Raw genomic sequence first — 21,773 nt, 5'->3', positions numbered from 1 at the left:
GCCTTCGGCATACCTACTTAATAGGAATACGATCGGCTAAAATATGATTCGCGGAAGAATTGTAATCATATCTCTAGGAGACATCCTAGTGCAACATCATGGATAACTATAATACGATAAAATTAAGGCCAGACAAGGGTGTTCCTGGGAGGGCGGTACATCTAGCTGGAACTATACTATGTGGCCATAAGCCAAGACTTGTTGTTAGTAGTCGGAGTATTTCCAGTCCACAAAAATAGACATGACTCGAGGTGCATCAGATGACAGCTTAATGATAGTTATTTGCATTTCCTATTGCCCCCGCCCTTTTCCATTTCTCCTTCTTTTTATCCGTTATTCAATTAATTTTCTCCTCGGGTTTCATCGACTCGGATTTATTTAGTCTTCGAACTTGCGCTATGATGACCCGGATTTACACGTGGCGTAGAGGCTGATTAGGGCTGGAAACCGACCCCGGCTAAGCTGTCAGTGGTAGGGGAGTCGTGCTAATGGCGGAGAATTTTTCACATATCGGGTTAAACCCATTGCTAAATAATGTCATAGCTCGATCGGCGCGTATGGTGCCTGCTAGAACAAAAAATATTCCGGTGTCTCCAGCTGAATGCATGCAAGTTGTCAGCAACACGACGACCGTCTGACTAAGGCCGGTTTGTTTGTGAATGACAATGACAGCCTTAAATTGAGATAAAACACCAAAAACAATTCCAAATACGAATAAAGGGGTATGACAGCTTTCTGTCTGTATCACTTCCTCGTATTGGCTAGGTTTCGAAGCGCAGACCAATAGCGATGCAGCATGAACATAACAGAACGAGCAACGAAAATAGAATATACGGTATCTGATTATTGTCAACTTTCCAGCTCTCAATCTTATATCCCAACTGATGCCAAAATTCCCAGGAATAGCCCTTTTGAAACCCCTGCGTCTGTTGGTCCCTGGGGGTATCTGAGTCATAAATACCAACAACCAACTGCCCGCGCGGCCCGTGCGGCTAAAGTACGTAGGAAATGTTAGCTATTATCACCTGTTGAGGAGTTGTAAGCAAGTAAGCAGCCTGGTCTCAGACGCAACGAATGATTAGGGATCCGGCGTGCCCGAATGGCTTGCTACTCGGAAAGTACGCTTTATCAAAGCGTAAGTTACCTCGAAAAGAAGATTTAATTCGTAATATTATTTGAAATTTTATCCATGCGGATAGTTCTTGATATGAGTATGTTAAAGATTGAATTACACTATACACTCTAACTGGCCAGTATCAACAACAATTATAACTGATACTATTATATACCACGAAGCAAGTATGTAACTTGTTGAAAAGCCAACAAGAATGTGTGAACAGGGAAGCAAAATACAAGAAGAGAAAAAAAAAACAGCCATAGACAGGGTAAGGATGGTTAGACTATGCAACGCTAAAACCCCGAGTCAATGTCAGGAAAGGTCTGCCACGCGTCCCAATTATCACACGTCGATTTCATGGAACTATAGTCCTTTATTGTGCCACGAATCTCACTGTATCGCTCAATAAATTGAATGGCCAGGCCCTCGGAAGTATGCCAGCCAATATGACAGTGCATCAGCCATGCCCCAGGGTTGTCAGTTTGGAAGGCGAGCAGCAGGTAACCATCGCTCGGGAGCATAGCAGTGTCGCGACGCGGAGGGTTGGAAAGACTGCCGATGTCAGAAGAATTGTAGACACCGGTCCCCTGTGCTAACACGAAAAAGTCATGTCCATGTAAGTGGATTGGATGAGGGATGGGCAAAGTCGAATCAACAAGGATATAAGCCCAATCATTGGCTTCATCTAGCTCAATAACACCAGCTGTAGTAGACCAATTGGACTCTTTCTTGTAGACCTGCATCAAAGATGGATCCTTCCAGTCGACCGCCATTGAAACATTATTCACTGCCCACTTGAAAATACCGTTGCCTGAATCGATTATGGTGACGTTTTCGCTTTCAGACCACTTGGGATGAGCTGACACATTTTTTTCAACAATAGGCGAGAGGTTTTCGGTCTCATCGCCGCAACTATCAGGGATAGAGAAATTGGTTGTGGTGGGTGTGTCAGGTGAATCGCCATAATAGATAATGCCCCTGATGTTGCCAGGGTATGGTTCAGTCGCGCATGCACTTTGCGGAATTGCTCGCATCCAGAAATTTTCCGCAACGTCGGATTGATCAGCATTAACGATTACATCATAACGTTGACCTAAAAAAGAAGAGTCAAACTAGGAAAATGCTGATTCAGGACGTACAAACATACCGATTCCAATATCTATGTACTCCGTAGTATATGGGTTGATCGGGACGAGATCAGAGGCAATAACAGTCATGTCATGATTGTCAATCGAAAATTTGAAGTGAGTGTCAATGGCCCCATTGATGAGACGCAAACGATAGGAGGTACCAGATTCAAACTTGGTAGTAAAGCGCGACCCAACTTGATTAGTCGACCCATCTTCTGACCAGACGTTGGTCCCGTTGATCAGAGAGTTATTGACAGTAGGGGGACCGACTGTCTCAATATAATCGAAAAGTGAGTCTGGAGTCGGATGAGTCCAGTCAGAGAGGAATATAACGCCCTTATCTTCATCATAGTTTGAACTTGCTGGCCCATTGATGATGATACCACCGGCAAGACCTTCCCAGGCCTGCAAACCAAAGTGAGAGTGGTACCAAGTAGTACCGTACTGGGTGGCACGCCATTTGTAAGTGATAGTATCATTAGGAGCCACTGGACACTGCGTGATAGACGGTACTCCGTCATTTGGGCTATTGTTCTGTTGTCGAATGCCGTGGAAGTGAACAGAGGTACCATTATTGGACTGGGTTAATTTATTGGTTACATGGACAATGACGTTGTCTCCCCAGTCGGCGAAGAGGGTCGGCCCTGGGTATGAGCCATTGATGGTCTGGGTATAGCGAGGAACTCCATCAGGCGAGAGGATTCCGTCCTCTAGAACCCACCAGTACTCACGGGTTACTCCAGTATCCGGAACGACTGTGTAGTAGTCCGTGTGAATATTGTATCGACACCAGTCAGCGCGGTTGTTCGCCTTGTTAGAACAAGGTGTACCTTTATTGGGCGCTGTTGAACCGAGCTTAATAGCAGCAGAAAGAGGCAATAGTAAATGAAGGTACTTCATATTGAAGGTTATGCTTTGAGAAGCAAAGTATGAGAAAATCTTCCGCAGGATGGTTATAGGGAGTGCATCAAGCAAGACTCGTTGAGAAAGCTCGGAGATTTATAGACAACCTGACTGTTGCTATGTACTTATTGACAGGTAAATTTCCGATAATCCTGACCGCATGGGCTGCATGCATAACCATCACACTTTAGTAGCCTCGTCATCATTCCTCCATCTCGTAAAAACACCGAGACATTGGAGCCTGGCGTTTTGAATCCAATTACATTTTGCAACATCATCATCTGACAAATTACGTGGATGAGACTTTAGTTTCATTGGGCGATACGATAAGCCCTAGTCATTCCAGCCCTTGGTATCATAAATATAGCATGTTCAGCCCGAGTGTGGTATTATATTGCTTTGGGGAGGTATATGCAAAACGACAGCTTCACATATAGCCCTAACAAAAGCATAGATGGTTTGCTTAACAGGCTAGATACTACGTAATGATATGCTGTAAATCATATTTGCTTAAGCCCTTTGATTTAATGCGCGAACAAGTATAGGTACCTGTATGTAGATTTTCCATGTGTATACTAGAGCTTACTCGATTATCTCGCAGGGGCTAAAGTATCAGCCGCAGAACTAAGCGAGGAGCGAGGAGCGAGGCATTATCGCATGTTAAGCTTTAACATATGCTGTGTAACACTGTAAAATCCCCGCGAGGCCGAGGTTTTGCCGTGATTACTGTTGGATAGTAAGGACTGACCAGCTAACCGAAGGCTTTTTGGTTAGCAGCTAACATGGTGAGAATTACTTCGATGTCGGTTGCATGGTTGTACAGGCATACCTGCAACGCGTAAAATGACGTGGGCGCCTGCGCGAAAGATATGGCTTTCCGGTAATCGTAAGTTTTATTTTATTTTTATTTTTCTCCTCTAGAATTTGGAATTAAACCAGCCATAGGGAAGCGGCACAGTTTTTAAATGAGTGGTGTCGTAATATAGGTAGATCAACAACGCGCATTTCCAACCTGCATACGCGCTTCGAGAACAGAAAAAGAAGGAAGTACGCCAGCAGGAAAATCAATACTTTGAAAAACTAGTATGTGATTGGACAGACTAATACTTCTCGTAAATTACAGTTCCAGAAGAGAAAAAAGAAACATATTGTCAGCCGGAAAATATTGTCATTGAGAAATCGACGGGTCATTTTTCCCATTGTGCCAATCACTGCTTCGATATCCACCACCTCATCAGTGGCTGAAACTAGGTATTGGGGCTTTCTCCGGGTTTGACATAGTGAGATTGGTTGTATCGTGTGATGCTGATGGTCTCGGGGCTGTGCCCATGTTCAGTTGTAGAACTCGACTTCTCGGGGATATTAAGTGTCAGAAGACGAGAAAATCCCTCAGGTCTTTTTTCTTGGTGGGCACTCTTATTGGTAGGATTCTAGATGAAATGAGATTCAGGAGTAGGATGGCAGAAAGAGATGGGAGCACAGTAGAGGTCTAACCAGTGGAACAATAGGAAGACAGGGGGAACGAAACCAAAAAAATGGTATTACCGAACCCAGCCACCATTAGCCCTACTACTTGCCAATCATTGGACATTTATCTGATTATATTCACCTGATTACGTATACCATGCAAGATTTGTCACCTTGTTCTGGTTTGAGCTTTAGCAATTGTTTACATGAAAAGATCACATAGGGGCTGAACTCGTGTATATCTATCAGCTTCCTACTCTCAGCGGACACATTCTTTTATCCTCACATTCTAGTGCCCGCAATCATGACAAGTGTAAAGAGAATTTATTCCACAATGACCATCCCCTTTGTCCTCTGTGTGCTTATGTCGACAGTGTTGGCGGCACAAAACACCTTTACTCTCTACGCCTATGGGACCAATATCAGTGGATCGCAAGTGTTTTACTCTCAAGGTCCGTGTTCATATCCTTCGCAAAAGTTATACTTTATTGAACTTTTACTAGGCATCGCCCAAATCGGGGATGTGAGATATGCAAATAGCTCCAACGTGTCGAATGTCTACTGTATGTTGCCATATAAACTCCCCCCGGTGCATCTTTTTTACCACAAGCTAATGCGAGAAAAATGGTCCTAGTCTACGAAGAATCTGGAAAATTTATAGCCAACCCAAACATCACAAGCACCACAGCGAGTCTCAAAGCCAGCGAATCAAATACAACCTGGACCGATCTCAGCTTCTATATACCCAAATCCTCCGGTCAGCCGCTGGGCTTCACGACCAACATTAACTCGGCCGAAGTCACCACTGGCAGCTGGCATTTCTACGGAGAATATGCGTTTATAGAAAACTCGGCGGGCCAGCTGGAATCCCATTTCTTCGCACAGCCTACCGATGTTGACGGAGTTTACAATATCTTGTGGAGCTTGTCTGACCAGGCGCAGCTGGCGTCTCCGGAGATTAAATCCATCTCCATTCGGACCATTCCACCGGCGAGTGGCTAGATTGAAGGTGACGACATTGAGATGATATGAAAAGAGACTATTTTTTTGTGAAACGGAAGAATGTATCTGTTTGGTGGTTGTTTGTGTGGTGGGTGTACGATGAATAGTCTTATGTATACATGTAGGCTTTCACTATGACCATGACTCGGTTTCAAATCTCTCCCTAACTCTGTGACTCGGAGAAAATATGCATTTTCATATTACGTATGCTAGCTGACACCCCGGACCTGAAAACTGCGAGGGTATAGTTGCAGTAGGGCGTCTGCATGTAATAACCCCGAGTCCCAGGGCTAGGTACGCATGTGAAAACCAAAATTTACAACAAGGCCAATGTAGGCACAGCCTAGAGGAGTTCCTAATGTAGTAATAAATGGCAACAGACCAAGTTTGAAATAGGTTGTCACTCATATTACCGTACAGGAATTCCAAGACGCTGTGGTCTGACTGTATTGGACAACCTGGATGCACGATAACGCCACCGCCAGTTGGCCGGATCTACCGAAAGGACCCTGCATGCCCGACTCAAAGTCTAGCCCTTACGACCAGATAATACGACGAAACGTATTTATGTGATCTAGTGTGGCTATTTTCATCGGCTAGATCGGAGATCTAAGGATACCAACTCGTCTTGATTGTCTTCGTGCATCATGCGCGGAAAACTTGATTACGAAATACCTTCAACTGGGTACGGAGTCCCTTGGACTAAGTCATAATGGCAATACGATCGGGTTCTAGCAACTCATATTTCTCCGATGAGAGGAGAATAACTGGGTGGCTTGCCGAAGGTTCGCACCAGCGGGGTCTTTACTTGTTTGTCGAGAAAAGGAACACGAGTAAAAAGCAAAACTAAATAAAGTGTATTCAAAAGACCACACATGCGTGCTGGATTACTTGATGCGGTCACTCATGAACAACAAAGTAAGACAAAGTGTAAGGAGCAGGATTACTGCATGGTCTCTCCTGCACCAATAAGTATTTCGGCATTATTGTGACAACATAGACAACCTGATAATATGGCACAATGCCGTAGGGAGGGCAATGAAATCAGGTCTCGCTCTTCGGCGAGCCCAATAAGAACATCACCACGGTGAGTGAAGCAAGGTGTGTTGACCGGATTTGTCATCATGTGAGAAAGTGAGTGAGTGCCCGGGCTATTTCCGGCAAGCTCACGAGTCATATTTCGTACTTTATTTCATTATTTCATCCGATAGCAGGGATAACCCCGGGTCTTTCACGTATAATATTCAATAATGGTAGGAAAAGCTTGCGTTGCAATTCTTTCTCCGCGGCCTGGGGAGTATCTATCTGTTTTTGCGCCCAGGTCTTCAGTTCCTCCCAGCTGACCCATTCCCACCCTTCGCACTTGTTCGGCTCGAGCACCTGTGGAGACTTGTTTTCGTTCTGCCGAACACAGACGGTGAAGAGCGTGACATAGTGCTTGTCTTCGGCAGGCATGTAATCGTTGGTGAAAGTGAGAGAGTGTAGATTGCTAGCCTGGAGGCCTGTTTCCTCGAGCAACTCGCGCGCGGCGCACTGCTCGGGAGTCTCACCGAATTCCATGTGGCCGCCGGGCAGTGAGTATGTTCCCGAGCCGTGGGAGTTTATTCGTTTGCCGATTAGGAACCGTGGGTTGTCGGTGGGCTCGTTGCTAGACTCAAGCACAAAGACGCCCACGCCAACACGAACTTGGACTTGAGCAGCCATGGTGGCTCGTTACGACGTGTCGTTAGGGTGTGTGCAGCGATGAATTGATGCGTTTGGATAGGATGTGTTGTTGTGTACGTTTTGTGTTTGTTGTGTTTGTTTGTTGTCGCAACCTTGGGTTGTTTGTGCAGTTTGCAGCTTTGACTTCATCGCGCATTGTACTTGTAGACTGTTGATTGGCTGCGTAGATGGCTGCGGTCTAGTCCTAAAACGGAAATTTAGGGTTAGGGCTTGGCAAAGGTCGGCAGTAAGTAAGGGATAGCCACTATACCGTTTTGGGGACTGATATCACGTGGTGCGGGGCTCCAATATCACAGTCAGCGAATAGGATCCGTGCACCGTGCCAAGACCGCCATGCCACCTCCTGACAGAATCAGGACCAGGGCGTAAGGGTCCTGCGTAGTAACCAAAGCCCGTAATGGCTGCCTAGAAAAGTAGATAAAAAAATAACAAAAATAACAAAAATAACAATAATAACAATAATAGTACATGCGGTCGCGGTGATATGTCTGACACTGTTTTATTGCGAAGTGCAGATGTGAGCCGACGATCCGGCTAGCGCGCCCCACAACGCCAAGATCCTTTTTCAATTGCTCCCACTCTGCGATTCAGTTATTACTCCGAGACGTCGACCAGCACCGCCCCATCATCTCCACCATTCGTCCCCTAGCAAATGGCCGAGCCAGGATACAGGTCTAAGCATTGGCCAGGTACACTGGGTCACCGGCGATCGGCCTGGGCGATCACGCCTCCAACAAGCCAGGCCGGGAGCGCAATCGCGTAGTGATCGCCCTGGGGCCCTGGCGGGCTCGGCTCGTCCTTATGCTCGCTCCGGCGCCATCCCCTGACAGCATAACAACCATCTAACTACTACGCACTCGTTTCTTGTTGAGATACTACTGCGTACTACATTACCTAATAATATCGTTTCGCCAATTCCAGCAAAGCTTCCTACCCTGAGCCGGTCGATGCTTCCGGACCTGCGCTCCTTCACGTCTTTTGTTTACTGTCTCTCTGCTTGTTCACTGTCATCACGAATATGCGCTTGATAACCTCTGTCTTGCTCGCCCAGCTTCTGTCGACCCCTCTTGTCTCCGCAGCAATCACCGTCAACGCCCAGAATGCCGACTCGTTGAAGTCTGCCGCCAAAACAGCCGCTGCCTCCTCTGTCAAGTTCTACAACGACCGAGCCAGCAAGCTCATCCCCGGTAAATTCGACGGCACCTGGTGGGAAGCCGGTGCTTTTTTCACTTTTCTTATCAACTACTGGCATTGGACCGGCGATGACCAGTACAACGATATCGTCACCGAGGGCATGTCCTGGCAAGGCGGCCCAAACAATGATTTTTTCACATCAAACTACAGTAGCTACCTGGTTTGTTTTCGCCCCTCTTGGTCTGTTCAATATGTCATACTGACAAGTCCTTTTTTTGCCTGTAGGGAAACGACGATCAAGAATTCTGGGCTCTAGGTGCCATGACCGCCGCTGAACAAAAGTTTCCAGACAACAGCGCGCCCGGCAGTGCATCCTGGCTCGCGCTGGCTCAGGGTTCCTATAACGACTTTGCTGATCGCTGGAACGTCGACAAGGAATCGTGCAAAGGGGGTCTGCGTTGGCAAATCTCACCCATCCTGTCCGGATATGATGCCAAGAACGCCATTTCCAACGGGGCCTTTTTCCAGCTGGCTGCGCGCCTGTATCGCTATACTGGCAACCAATCGTATGCAGACATGGCCGAGACTGTCTGGGACTGGAGTGTGCAGTCCGTGTTGTTTGATAACCAAACTTGGTTCATCAATGACCTTACTCATATCTCGGAAAACTGCCAAGACAAGAGCGACATGCAATGGACCTACAACTACGGATCCTACCTCGCTGGCGCAGCCTTCATGTACAACAAAGTATGCTTTTTTTCTCTCCTTTCTTCGTCATGTCTTTTCTACCGAATATGAACTAATAGCTTAGACGAATGGCGCCACCAAATGGAAATCAGGGGTCGAGGGGCTTCTGGGCTCCGTATGGGCCACTTTTTTCCCTTCAAAGTACGACAACGTCCTCACCGAGGTCGCTTGCGACCCGATCAAGACATGCAACCGGGACCAGCTGTGCTTCAAGGGTCTGATGGCCGATTGGCTATCAAAAACCGCGATGCTTGTCCCGGAGCAGGCCGCGGCCATTATTCCCAAACTGCAAGCCTCCGCCGTTGCTGCTGGAAAACAATGCAGTGGTTCAGGTAACCAATGCGGTATGCAATGGTATAGTAGCACCTACGACGGCACTTCGGGAATTGAACAGGAAATGTCCGCCCTCAGTATCTTCGCCAACACCCTGGTATCCTTTGCGACGAACGGCGGGTCGTCACCCGGTTACACGCCGCCGTCGATGCCAGGCCCTGTTACAGCAGACGATGGTGGTAACAGTACCAGTAACCCTTCTGGGGGGCAGTCTTCCGGAGATGAATACCAACCTCCAAAGCAGACGCCCATTACGGGTGGCGACCGTGCAGGTGCAGCCATTCTTACTCTGCTTTTTTCAACCTCGTGGCTGGCGGGGATGGCCTGGCTCGTTGTCGGAGGGATTATTTAATCCAAATATTTCGCGTGCTCACCTCGTTTTTTTTCATCTTGGTGCATTTTCTCTGGTTGGTTAAAATGGGGTTCCACATGTATAGATAATTGTGTACATCAGCTATTCGGTTGTTTATTGGCGTCCGGTATGGTTTTTGGGTAACTTAGGATTTCGTGCACGTCTTGTATTTTTCGTTGTAAATGAATAATTCAACTTAGAAGTCGAATTTTCTTTTTTTTTTCCTATCAGAAAATAAAATCTATCAAGTTACAAGTTATCATTGATGATACCAGGCACATTGAAAACCAAGAAATAGGAAATCATGTCTACATTAATTGATAGTTAACTAACATACATGTATCGTTTGAACGTTGAAATCTTCCAAATCCGACAAAACGTAACATTGAACAAATATAAAATATAACATAAAACCTAAGCCGCTTGTATAAGAAATAACGTATAAATCCCAAAACTCGTAACAGTGTCCATGATAGTGGTCATCTGGGTCACCACCGAGCTGGCCGGTATCGTTGTCGACGTCACTATATGTGTGGTCGTTTTGGTGATGGTGCTGGTATGCTGGTTTGATATAGTGACGACTTTTGTCACGTCGACTGTCTTGATTGACGTCGTTGGGGGAGGCGCAGTAGTAGTAGGAGGAGGGGGGGGCGCAGTGGTAGTAGGAGGTGGTGGAGGGGGAGGAGGAACAACAGTTGAAACGATAGGTTCCACTACTGTCTGCGTTGCGACGCTTACGGCGTTTATGTGCTGCTGCACCGCTTCCGATCCTCCTCCTCTTACTGTAGCGGGGATGGTCATTGTTGTTGTCGAGTTTACCCAGGGCACCCAGGTACCAGAGACGGTGATTGTTTTTGTAGTATAGACGGTTGTAGACGGGGTATACGTTTTCTAGTAGCTTGTTAATTATGATCAAATATATTTCAAGGACAACAAAAAGACATACAGTCACGGTGATACTTGTCTGTTGTGGTGCCGTTGGCACTGCCCTTGGCTTCATAGTTTTCTCCGGCGACAAAGCTGAAGTAGTAGTTGACCCGTCTTCGAAATACTCAATCTCAGGATGGTCTCGCTTCCATATAAAAACGTCTCTTTTGCCATCCGACTCAGTGGATACTTTCATTTTCGTTGTCACCGTCTTTGTGGGCGTCACGCTCGTTAGTGTTGTTCTTATAGTCATGACTGTAGTCAATATAGTGGCTGGCTTTCCCGTAATGACAGTTGTATGGGTCACCGTGATAAAATTGGTCACTAGATCTGGCTGTTTTGTCGCGGATACGGTGTTGAAAATGGTGTGCGTGGCGGTTTCAACAATGTCGGAGGCAGCTGCATTGTCGTTTTGGTCGAGCGCTTGGTAGTCACCTGGAAAATTTAAGCTGCTGTACTGCTTTCTAGTTTTGGTCTTTGTCAAATAGAAGGTAGTAAGCACATGGGGACTCGAGTTTTGTTTTGGTGTTTGTTTTGCATTTAGCTGATTGACACCATTTGTAACACCTGCTGCAGCTGGTGTCGCTGGCAACGTTGCCGGCAAACCAACGGCAGTTTTTGTGATGGTGAAAATGCTATGATTCCCCGCTGGATTAGCTGTTATGGTCGAAAAGATGGTGCTAGTGTATGTGGTTGTATTCGGATACGTGACTGTCACACAGATATATCCGCCATTTGGTGTCGTCGACCGGTTATCCATGGTACCGGGAGGTTGGAAGGTGTCGGTTTCCAAAGTTCCAAATGGAAGAGCTCTTGTATATGGGCAAAGAAGAGAGAAGAGTATTGTGGTCCAGCCGATCATTCTGTTCCAAGGCGAATTTCTGTCTGTATCATATGCATCACAATTTTTTAATGAGGAAACGTTTCCGCTAGCGAGATACAACCTAGAGATTTATTTACTTGAAGATAGTTCTCCATCGGATCTGGACGAGATCAGTGGTTCTTTTTAAAGAAACATCCCCCCAAATAGAGCTAAAAGGAGCATTTCGAACAAAGAATGGTGGTTTGATTTTAACGGCTTTTCTTTTGTCAGTGTTTGAATATGAAACAGTAAATGTTCAATATAGCTACAAATCTATTTTGAGTAGATACGACAAAGAAAAAGGAATAATATTAAGGACGCATACATCATTGCAGTCACACGTATTATTCTACCGACAAGGTTAAACATGGGCTGACCCAATATCCAGCTATTTAAACACAATCAACTCGAGACAAAGTCGAGGTCTACAGAACAGAGGGGAAAATACCGCCAAGTTAGGGTTAGGGTTACTAGGACTTTGTAGGCAGCACATTTCACCGCCAGACTCACCGCCAGGCAGAACATTTAATGAGTCAAACTATAAATATTAGGGAATTTCTTTGTTCGGAGTTGAACCGTCCACAAGAAACGACAAGTTCAACTATAATAGAACAGAGACTCGTTCCTGGCTGGACTCTGATTGCGCCGGGCAAAGAGACGGTCTATCGTTTCAAAGGCGCTGATCGAAGCGACTATCCACCAGTCTGTCGGTCAGCAGAAGCACAAGGATGGAATTCCTGGCACTGCTTTGCGCAGATACCACGCAAAAAAGAATTCTCTACAGAGACGGAAATTTTACGAGAAAGCCATCCCTGTGAGGACACAATATCAACCATCGAAAGTTTACCTAGTGAGATTGTGGGCTTGATCTTGAATCAGCTGTCACTACTCACTCACCACGACGTTATAAAATTTGGAATATCGTCGCCCGTTCTATGGCAACATGTACTCGCATTTCTGCACCTGGATTGCACCCGGACATCTGGTGTGCCCTTCGCGGCATAGAGATTTCTCTGTTTTGCGATGTCCGATATGACCTCCCAGAGTCATTTAAACGGGACAACTACGCACTGATCGACAAGATTCTTAGACGCAGAAACGGCAGGCGCCATCTCGGGCCTTTGCTTTCAGCCGAAAATTTGAATAAGTCGCCGTTGTTAGTTGATAAATATGCTAAAATGGAGACGGCCCCGGAGCTGTGGATAAGCACTTTGAAAGAGAACGCAGAGTCGTACTTCGATCGACGAGTGATGTCTCGTCTGGTGGATGAATTGCACTGGGCATGTAAGGTTGTCCCGTTTGGAGAATTTATACCGGATCCCAGGGTCTGGATACTGCGAAATCTGTCGACGATGGAATATGTACGCTGTTGTCGTGATGCGGGAGGAGGAGGAAAGGTGTTACGTGGCGAGAAACCTTCACAACTTACAGTAGAGGATGTGATTTTCTGGCGGATTCAATGTTCGGATGCACCCACCGGATATTATGGGCAGGAATACTCCATTACTACGCCTAGGCAAGGTAGCTGGTCTGGCCATTGTCTGGACATCGTTTTACTGGACGATGTCGCTGGCGAGCTTCTGACTTCCGAGGAGACAAGTGCAGCAATAATATGGAAAGATGTCACTGAGGAAGTACTCCTTGATATGCAACACTTGTCGACGGCTATTTCTCGATACAAGGCTAGAGTCAACGAGTATCGTGGGCTATGGTATGCACTCAAGAGCGACATGGGTAGATTTATGAAACATAAGAACTCGTAAAACATCATTTTTATTAAATCTGCATCTCCATAGCTACCTAGCAGTGTATCCGCCGTCGATTGTCAACGCTGATCCTGTCACATAATCACTCTCTGGGTTTGACAACCACAGGGTTGCATTGGCTACATCCTGTGCAACCCCTAGAGTCGGCCACGGTGTGACTTCGTCAAGAAACTTCTTCCGTTCTGGGTCGTCCAGGAAAGGACGGACCATTGCCGTCTGCAAGAATCCGGGACAGATTGCATTCACATTAACGCCTTTCTTTCCAAAGTCGACCGCCAGCTGTTTCGTTAGATTGACCACTGCTCCCTTAGATGCACAGTACGCCGGCTCCTCTTTCAGCCCTATGACACCACCAATCGACGAGAAGTTCACAATCTTCCCGATTGAATGCGACGATGAGTCAAACTTCTTTTGAGCGATGAACTGCTCAATCGCGTACTTGCATCCAAAGTACGTCCCCTTGACATTAACCGCCATCGTGCGGTCGTAGTCGTCCTCGGTAGAATCGACGATTGTGCCCAGATGTGCCAAAATGCCAGCATTGTTAACCATGATATCCAAGCGGCCAAACTCCGATGTAGTTCGTTTGATCAAGTCACTGATTTGCTTTGGATACTGTACGTCACAGGCCTGGAAGATCGTGTTGTTGCTGCCTCCGTCTTTTCCGATCCGCGATGCAATGAGCTGATGCGTCTGATGTTGGCCATCCTCTTCGTATCCTTCTGATCGTGGGTTGGGGGTCAGATCAGAGCATACAACGTTGGCCCCAGCCTTGGCCAGGGTGAGTGCTATGGCGCGTCCGTTCCCTGAGGAGGAGCCTGTGACGATGGCGGTTTTGCCCAGGAGAGATCTCACAGCTGCCATATTTTCTCTATAGCGAGTCTCTCTAACCTTGTAGCTTTCAAAATTAGTTGAAGATGGTTAATTGGTAAGTGCAAGTTGATCGATGCATTGATCTCCCTGGATAGCTGGAAGCGCTCCCTTAAATACTACTCGGAATGCCAACGCGGGGCTAACCAACACATCAACGCCAGAGTCGGCATACCTGCCATGGGCAGGAACTGGATGCTGAAAGAAATCCGAGTTTGGCGAGTCGAACAAAGCAAGTCGGGCGATAACCTGCAGATCCCCCATACTGCGTTACAACTACGTGCGTACCCCGCATTCCGGTCAGGATGCCGATACAGCGGAGTCGGAGATGGTCCGATATTTACTTCATGTTAGCTGTAGGATTGACACAAGTATCAAGAAGAAATCAAATTGGTGAATGTGAGTTATTTACACAAACTTGAAACTAACAAATAATATGGTGTCCGGGTTCAGAACCAAAGGAAAAACGAATGGAATGTGCCGAATGTTTTCACTTTATCTGGTACACAATCAATCACCAGTGATATGTACTCATCACATCGACAGATGAAGAATACTATTGCGTATATGGAATCAAGAAGAAGTGAAAGTCGAGTTGATCGGACCGAGCTTGATGTTGGAGTAGACCACCGAAGCGTCCGCGTTGGTACTTTCAACATCGCTAGGAGCTCCAGAGTCGGTGGCACAGCTTCCACGAGCCGCGCCAAGGGTGCTAGAAGTAGCGTTTGTAGGGTAGGTACTGTCCAACCAGAGCATGTCGGCGTAGTGGTCGTCCCAGAGAGACATGACAAGAACCATATCGCCGGCAAGCGCCTCGCCCATCTGGCTCAAACCGCCTTTGTCGTCAAACACATTTTGGTCACCAAAGGTCTTCTTTTGGGCATCGCAGAAGTCCTGAGTAATTTCGTTGCCAGTGACTCCGTCGATGTCAGAGTCAGATTGTGGAATGACTTTGCCGTCCTGTACGAAGAAGCGTTTGATCGAGCTAAGAGCGCCGTCGGTTTCGATGAACTGGGTGACAACTGTGAAGACACGTGAGGTATCGACAACGAAATCGGAACCAGAGCCGTAGAATGTGGTGTTGCCCATACGGTAAGGGTTGAAGTCGCAGCCATCGGGGTCACACTCGCCAGCGTAGCGTTCGGCAGAGTAAGTGCCACCGCATTCGTCACCTTCACACAAGGTCTGACCGATGGTTTCGCAGGGGTGGGGAGTCACTGCATTGGAAATGCTGTTGGCTTCCCAGATGTCCATTTCCGAGCAGCAGGATCCGTGGCCACCGACACCGGCGTTGTCATCGTTGGTCGAAGGAACCCAACCATCGACATTGGCCTATTGGACAATATTCATATTAGTTGTTATCTAAACCATAAAGGAAGACACCGAGAAGCTAGCGTACCTCGCCATTAATAAACTTCAAGTCACGAGGGCATTGCGAGTCGCAGTAGCCAGTACCATACTTGGCACCAGCCTTGTTGGTCGGGTACTTGGCAATTCCACCGTCAAGATCCATGGAAACAAAGTAAAGCGCACCATTCAAGCCACAGGGAAGGTTGGACACATCGACATCAAAGGTGAACTCCTGGCCAAGGAGCTTGAAGGACTGGTAAGTCTCGTCATCCTCTAGGAGATACAACCGCGAGCCAATGTTCTTCTGGGAAGCTTGAGTAACAAAGTTGAGCGTCAAAGAGCTGTCGGAAGCAGTCACTCCGTAGGTTCCCTTGTAGTCTGCGCCCTCAAGAGCACAGTTGGATGCGCAGGTCTCGTCGTCTGGGCAGAGAGTGGCATCCCACGTGTTGCCGGTGTAGCAATTGGTAGTACCCTCAACCGAGTGTAACCAGCGCCAGTTTGCGTCGACGACGACCGATCCACTAACACTGGTGCAGCTTCCGGCAGCCGTACATTTCTCCCAGGTCAAGGCAGGGTGACTCTCGGCGGTGTTGTTACCAACCTGCTGCGCCTGAGCAGCGAAGTAAAGGGAGGTAGAGAAAAGAAGAGCGCGTTGAAACATTTTCATCAATATATCCTGTATTTCATTCAAAATGAATGTTTTCCTCAAGAAGGTGTGATGATTGAAGAGATGATGCGATTTAATTGAGGCTGTGGATGCCTTTTTATATTCCACCCGATAATATTTCTTAAACTGAGCAACTATAACACCTACATGTTCCGTTGAGTTTACAGCCTACAAAACACTACAGAACATTTGAAGCATTCGACAACCGAGACTCCCCGTCATGCTAGACTGTAACGAGATCCGGCGGCTGTATACCTCTCTATCCCGACACTCCGCTGGTATGGACACCTAGGAAAACTTGTCGCCGGCCTAAATCTGGCTGCATAGTACCTTAATATATTTTAAACAGATTAAGCGTTCCCGGGTCGTTCTAATTGGTCAAGAGTTTTAGTTAGCTCAAAGCCAAGGTGATGAGTTTCATCATAAGCAGTTTTTACCTAATCGAGAATAACCCTAACTACGGCGGGGGATCTTTTCCGGCGTCGCTGTGGGGATTTAGCCCGTGGGGAATGAGAACTGCAATCTAGATCCGTCCTAGCTGCTCCTGATTAATGGAGATTATTTGCTATTACTTCACTTCGTTTAATAGAAAGTACGATTATTGATCACTTACGAAACGCTCGAGAAACAGGCATTGTTTCAAACACTAGTTCCAGCAGTGGGTATGTGTCAATTTTCCTCACAGTCAATAAATGGTTTCTAGCTGTTAACTTATCTGAGATAACGGTTCAATCCATTCCAACTCGACTAGGTTATTTGGTGGGCTGGAGTGTCATGTCTCATGCAGGACTTGTGCCCCTTCAATATCCTGCGTGCCAAGTGGCCTTCCCGAACTGGACATGTCGTGGTCAGCTCGGTAGAAGAATGCCACTCCCGACCTTCCGGGCTGCGACTGCATTCTTCAGCATATCTACAAATTTTTTGATAGATTATTGGTTATCGCTTGGAAAACCGGCCTAAACGGCCGATAAATTGCCGGCATATAGCACTAGAGGTATTTTGTATTTGTGGCGTTATTACGATGAACTACCATTCTAAAGGAAATAAATTTAGGATAAATGTAGTCCTACTACAGAAGTGGAAAGTATCGGTTAACATAAACACCATGTGGATACTCGAGGCGAGTCCTCGATTATACCAAACGCTGAAGTCGGAATGACAGAGACATTGACCCCAAGGATGACGAGGGCAGAGCCATGAACCCCGCAGCCTAGGGCTTTAGGACCGTGAGGAAAATCCTCTGTACCGTCTAGGAGTAATCCCCTCGGTTTTTGATCCTTTCATATTCTTAGTGTGTAGCATGGCCAATTAGACGATGCCAAGTCCTAATGGTCATAAACCCCTAGCTCTGAAGTATCATCTTTGACATCCCAAAGACGAAGCAGTCAACAAGAGTGAGAAACTAACATCGTTGGCTTTATGACACTTATGACACCTCTACGGCTGGACATAAAATTTGATAGAAGAGTTATCTATCCTAAAAATGTCATACTATTAGCATTTAATGCTTGTCAAGGTAACATTTCAAGGTAGTTTTCGGGTGATCAATTGGTATCAAATAGTTGTAAATGCACGTGGAATTGTATACTATTTTTCATTCTCAGAGCTACCTGTGCCCAACTTATTTATTGACTAAGGATGTCGCTCACTTCTATCAAATACGGCATCCTTCACCTATCAATGTCTCCATAGTTTGCGCCCTCGAGGAAATATTTTATCTAATATTTTATCTACTACTAGGCTCGACGGGCAATCACTAATTGTCAAATTACTATTATTTAATTTACGTTAGAACCCTTTCCGAGTATCACTACTACGTGTTAGATATGATCATTAACTTATGCTACCGCATATTGCGTTCTAACATGGATTTGGGAACTCTTCAGACCGTGAGACAAATTTAATCATATATAAAATTTCCTGTTCACGATATCTAATCTACCGACTCTTCTGACTTCGTCGAACTGCACGTAGATACTTCCGAATCTGAACCAGACTCCCAACCTTCCCGAAATATTAAGCATTCACAGCAGTAGTATTCATTGGGAATATACTGCTTATTCCATCGTCCTCCCTGAAGATGGGAAAAGCACCATATTATTCCAGATACACCACCTTGACAAGTGAATTCAAATTCATCAAATTCACTCGGGCTATCTTCACTATCAATACCGTCACCCAAATCCAACTCCACTGCCCGGGACTCGGAACCTTCGTTAGTTTGTTTCAGTTTCATTTTCCTGGTTTTATTGACGGTAAATCGACTTTCAGCTCCACTTGGTAGAGAACAGATGCATTGCTCGTTCCTCACTGCATGCTTCAATTCTTCCCACCAGGGCTCTATCACGTATTGCCCGCTTCCTGGACTTTGGATTTTCTGGCACGAGTAACAATAAACATCAGGAGAATCGTCGTAAAGGTCGTTGAAAATTTTATTTGGGTCCAAAGTTGATAAACGACGTAGTGTCTTACAATCCCAGGGGGCCCGGGCCAATACGGACCCAGGTGAAGTTTCGCGTTCTATAAACTCGTCCAGGTCTTGATAAATGTCTCGGAGGCGCTCAATCCATGTGAAAAATGATTTAGAAAACCATAGCGATATTGACGTTGCTGTTTCACCCATGTAAATCATGTGAATGTCTACTCCTTTGTCGAGCAGTAATTTCAAAACGACGACACTTTTATAACGTATAGCTGTAAATATATGAACCACAGGTAGGTCTTCAATCCCCATGCCGGGATATATGTAGTTCACTGGTCTGGGATAAAAATCTAAGATCAACTGAACCCTCTTCATATCTGACCGGACCAGAGCCCACAATAGGCATAATTGAACGGATACGGTATCAAGAGAGCTGGTAAGTTCCGTGCGGAATTTTCGGAACAGAAACGACAGTATGCGATAAAAAATGTCGTGTTCAAAGTGTTTAGGTATGCAAGTATATCCGCAATCTATTGCGGAAACCAAATGCCAACCATTACTAGTTGGCCCGTCGAAGTCAATATAATCGTCGAATAAAATTATCATGTCCATTGCCGTTTTGAAGTTCCTATCAGCGCGAACGAGAGAAGCCGGGGTGCTACACGCATGGATAAGTTCATGTCTCTTTCAAGTCTAAGATTGCAGCGAAGACCAACAGGTTATCTTCATACACAGGCGCTGTTGCGTCTGCCCCTTGCAATATCAAAAACTTCGCCAATTCAAAATGCCCATTATGTGTGGCAAACTTCAATATGAGTAGCACAATTAGTAATATAATTCAAACCACTGCCCAGGCCCGTAGCGAGTTGGCCATAATTAACTCAAATGGAGTATGTACTCACATGTAGCGGCCTCCACCCTCTTGAATCAACATCCATGACAGACGCATCTCTTTTCAAGAGTTCCTGGATAGCACTTACGTTTCCAAGCTTGCAAAATTGAAAAATCAGGGCGTCATCTTGCACAGCTCTCACAGGTGATATACTGTATTCCCAGCCTGTTTGTGAATTAATAGTGGTTGCTTCAATTCCTGATTTAAGCCCAATTCTGATAAGCCATGAAGCTGGGTGGAAAATAAATGATGTCGTTGTTTTATATTGTACAGTGCTTTCACCGAATGTTGTTATTGACTGTTTGATGACTATGGTCTGATAAGTTATTGTACCAAGCCTAGACTTGTAAGACGAAGCATGAAGACATCGCTTGGTGTGTAAACTTCGAGATATCTCGTGGTTGTTCTTAAATGCTTCAGTGACACCCGATACGAGAACCTCTCGGAGAACTATGCTGTTAACGCTGCTAGAAGCTCTTGGCGAATATTTCCATTGATAGTCGGGTTCTCCATTTTTTGAGCTGTCAATGGCGACTATTGAATCATTATGTAGACATTGGTTTCGATCTGTGCGGGATTTCGAAATTTCGAGACAATAAAAAGTAAGCCTATAGTAGCGTGTAGGATATTGACAAAACGCGGGCCAGCATACCTCCAACTGCTCGCCTCAACGACTCAGTATTGAATGAGTGTTTTTCTTCGTCTATTGTCTTATTAGAATAGCCAATATTTATAGAACACTTGGGGGCAACAAAGGTTCACATGCCGTCCTGCATAGTTTCCCACATGACCTCAAGAAACGCTTTAGTGCAAGATGCCGCACTTGCTGCGGCATACTCTTGCCAGGTCTTATTCTTGTGGCTATCAGCGTAGTCGCAAACGCCCTTTATGATAATGCAACGTAAACTATCGCATATCCCCACCCCTTCCATTTCAAACCCAATGATTCCTGTTCTCTCGGCCAATCGATTGCGATGTTCTCCGGATTTCATCACAGTATCACCAGAACCAAGAGCGCCAAAGTGCATTCGGGGCGAGGGGTTGCGCTCAGTGAGCCGGGTTCGTTTTATCAACTGCTTGGTACACCCAAGCTTGTCGCAATAATTTTCCAGTGCTTGTCCACAAACTGGGTCCTCACTCGATTTACAGTCAAAGCAAATACATCGCGTCTCCCAAGTTTGATGCTGATGCTTGTGGCGATAAGATGCCTGGAATAATTGGTCTTGTGCAGCACCTGGATAATGCCACCTTTCATCCAGGGTTATAAGATGTGTAAGGTAGTTCAAATGTTTTCTTGAAACTGTTCTTGTAGTCTGCGAGTCTTTAAAGCCGAGAGAAGACTTCGGATATCTCGATCCGCGCGGCCCAGTGTGTCTGTGAAATCGTGTCTCTGTTGAAACCCGTCCGGATATAGCTTTCCAAAATCATAATCAGCTACTTTGGAGCTGATTATCGCATCACCTAATATAATCTCTGTGTCTGCTGATGGAAAAGGTACTCCTCCGCAAATCCCAGTCAGTATTTTGAGATCGATCCGAGGAAAGCTGACCAAAAGGCTTGACGCAACACTGGCAGCACTTCTTTTTCCCATTTCTGGCAAGTGTGCTAACACAATGTTGTATTTATCGATCCTCCCTGTTCGATAGAAGTTTAGGTCTCCTCGCTGTTTTCCATAGGGCCCATAGTGCTCGTCCAATGAGGCTTCGACAGCGTCAAATTCCACGGGCAAGGCGCAAACAATGGCGATTTCGAAATCGCTGCGAGATTCCGGCCGCTTCCCAGACATTTTGGCGGGATTATTCACTGGTAATATCGGTGAAAGAACGAAGTTTGCTGTGTAACGTCGAGTAGCATCGAATCGAGTTATTCACCATTAGCAAGTAAGACACTTGGACAGCACCAGGTAGACCTTGTGACAATATCAGTAAATACATTGGTTTCGCCTAATATAACTGAATATTTTGAATTGACTAAAAGAGGAAGAATATTTCTTACTCTTTTTATTGCGGTGTGTGTGTGTGTGTGTGTGTGTTAGAATTTGCAGCAAGGCTGGCGATGAAAACAAAACAAAAAAAAACAAAAAGCATATTACATATTCATCACGTGC

At 46.0% G+C, this 21,773-nt stretch overlaps 9 protein-coding genes across 9 annotated transcripts; 3 read left to right on the top strand and 6 right to left on the bottom strand.

The window, feature by feature from the left end:
- Window positions 1-1,410: 1,410 nt before the first annotated feature.
- Window positions 1,411-3,147, bottom strand: TRUGW13939_00276 (uncharacterized protein; the record flags this gene model as incomplete). The annotated part of the gene is made up of 2 exons (XM_035483486.1): window positions 1,411-2,210; window positions 2,265-3,147. 2 exons carry the CDS (start codon window positions 3,145-3,147, stop codon window positions 1,411-1,413), a joined length of 1,683 nt encoding a protein of 560 aa, XP_035339379.1.
- A 1,804-nt stretch (window positions 3,148-4,951) lies between these two features.
- Window positions 4,952-5,619, top strand: TRUGW13939_00275 (uncharacterized protein; the record flags this gene model as incomplete). Its single annotated transcript, XM_035483485.1, has 3 exons — window positions 4,952-5,069; window positions 5,121-5,180; window positions 5,252-5,619. The coding sequence occupies 3 exons, from the start codon at window positions 4,952-4,954 to the stop codon at window positions 5,617-5,619; spliced, it is 546 nt and encodes a 181-aa protein (XP_035339378.1).
- Window positions 5,620-6,819: 1,200 nt separating this feature from the next.
- On the bottom strand, window positions 6,820-7,323 carry TRUGW13939_00274 (uncharacterized protein; the record flags this gene model as incomplete). Its single annotated transcript, XM_035483484.1, has 1 exon — window positions 6,820-7,323. The coding sequence occupies one exon, from the start codon at window positions 7,321-7,323 to the stop codon at window positions 6,820-6,822; it is 504 nt and encodes a 167-aa protein (XP_035339377.1).
- A 1,039-nt stretch (window positions 7,324-8,362) lies between these two features.
- On the top strand, window positions 8,363-9,910 carry TRUGW13939_00273 (uncharacterized protein; the record flags this gene model as incomplete). Its single annotated transcript, XM_035483483.1, has 3 exons — window positions 8,363-8,698; window positions 8,764-9,225; window positions 9,290-9,910. 3 exons carry the CDS (start codon window positions 8,363-8,365, stop codon window positions 9,908-9,910), a joined length of 1,419 nt encoding a protein of 472 aa, XP_035339376.1.
- A 414-nt stretch (window positions 9,911-10,324) lies between these two features.
- TRUGW13939_00272 (uncharacterized protein) lies at window positions 10,325-11,699 on the bottom strand (the record flags this gene model as incomplete). Its single annotated transcript, XM_035483482.1, has 2 exons — window positions 10,325-10,801; window positions 10,857-11,699. 2 exons carry the CDS (start codon window positions 11,697-11,699, stop codon window positions 10,325-10,327), a joined length of 1,320 nt encoding a protein of 439 aa, XP_035339375.1.
- Window positions 11,700-12,634: 935 nt separating this feature from the next.
- TRUGW13939_00271 (uncharacterized protein) lies at window positions 12,635-13,462 on the top strand (the record flags this gene model as incomplete). Its single annotated transcript, XM_035483481.1, has 1 exon — window positions 12,635-13,462. The coding sequence occupies one exon, from the start codon at window positions 12,635-12,637 to the stop codon at window positions 13,460-13,462; it is 828 nt and encodes a 275-aa protein (XP_035339374.1).
- Window positions 13,463-13,495: 33 nt separating this feature from the next.
- Window positions 13,496-14,329, bottom strand: TRUGW13939_00270 (uncharacterized protein; the record flags this gene model as incomplete). Its single annotated transcript, XM_035483480.1, has 1 exon — window positions 13,496-14,329. The coding sequence occupies one exon, from the start codon at window positions 14,327-14,329 to the stop codon at window positions 13,496-13,498; it is 834 nt and encodes a 277-aa protein (XP_035339373.1).
- Window positions 14,330-14,908: 579 nt separating this feature from the next.
- On the bottom strand, window positions 14,909-16,361 carry TRUGW13939_00269 (uncharacterized protein; the record flags this gene model as incomplete). Its single annotated transcript, XM_035483479.1, has 2 exons — window positions 14,909-15,667; window positions 15,735-16,361. Coding segments are annotated over 2 exons (1,386 nt in total), but the record flags the coding sequence as incomplete, so codon positions are not given.
- Window positions 16,362-20,948: 4,587 nt separating this feature from the next.
- TRUGW13939_00268 (uncharacterized protein) lies at window positions 20,949-21,452 on the bottom strand (the record flags this gene model as incomplete). The annotated part of the gene is made up of 1 exon (XM_035483478.1): window positions 20,949-21,452. One exon carries the CDS (start codon window positions 21,450-21,452, stop codon window positions 20,949-20,951), a length of 504 nt encoding a protein of 167 aa, XP_035339371.1.
- Between the last annotated feature and the right edge of the window lie 321 nt (window positions 21,453-21,773).

The sequence above is a fragment of the Talaromyces rugulosus genome, chromosome I (genome assembly GCF_013368755.1).
Source record: "Talaromyces rugulosus chromosome I, complete sequence".
In the NCBI taxonomy this organism is placed as follows: Eukaryota; Fungi; Ascomycota; class Eurotiomycetes; order Eurotiales; family Trichocomaceae; genus Talaromyces; species Talaromyces rugulosus.
The sequence above is the reverse complement of the archived record's forward strand: the minus strand, read 5'-3'. Positions and strand labels throughout refer to the sequence as shown.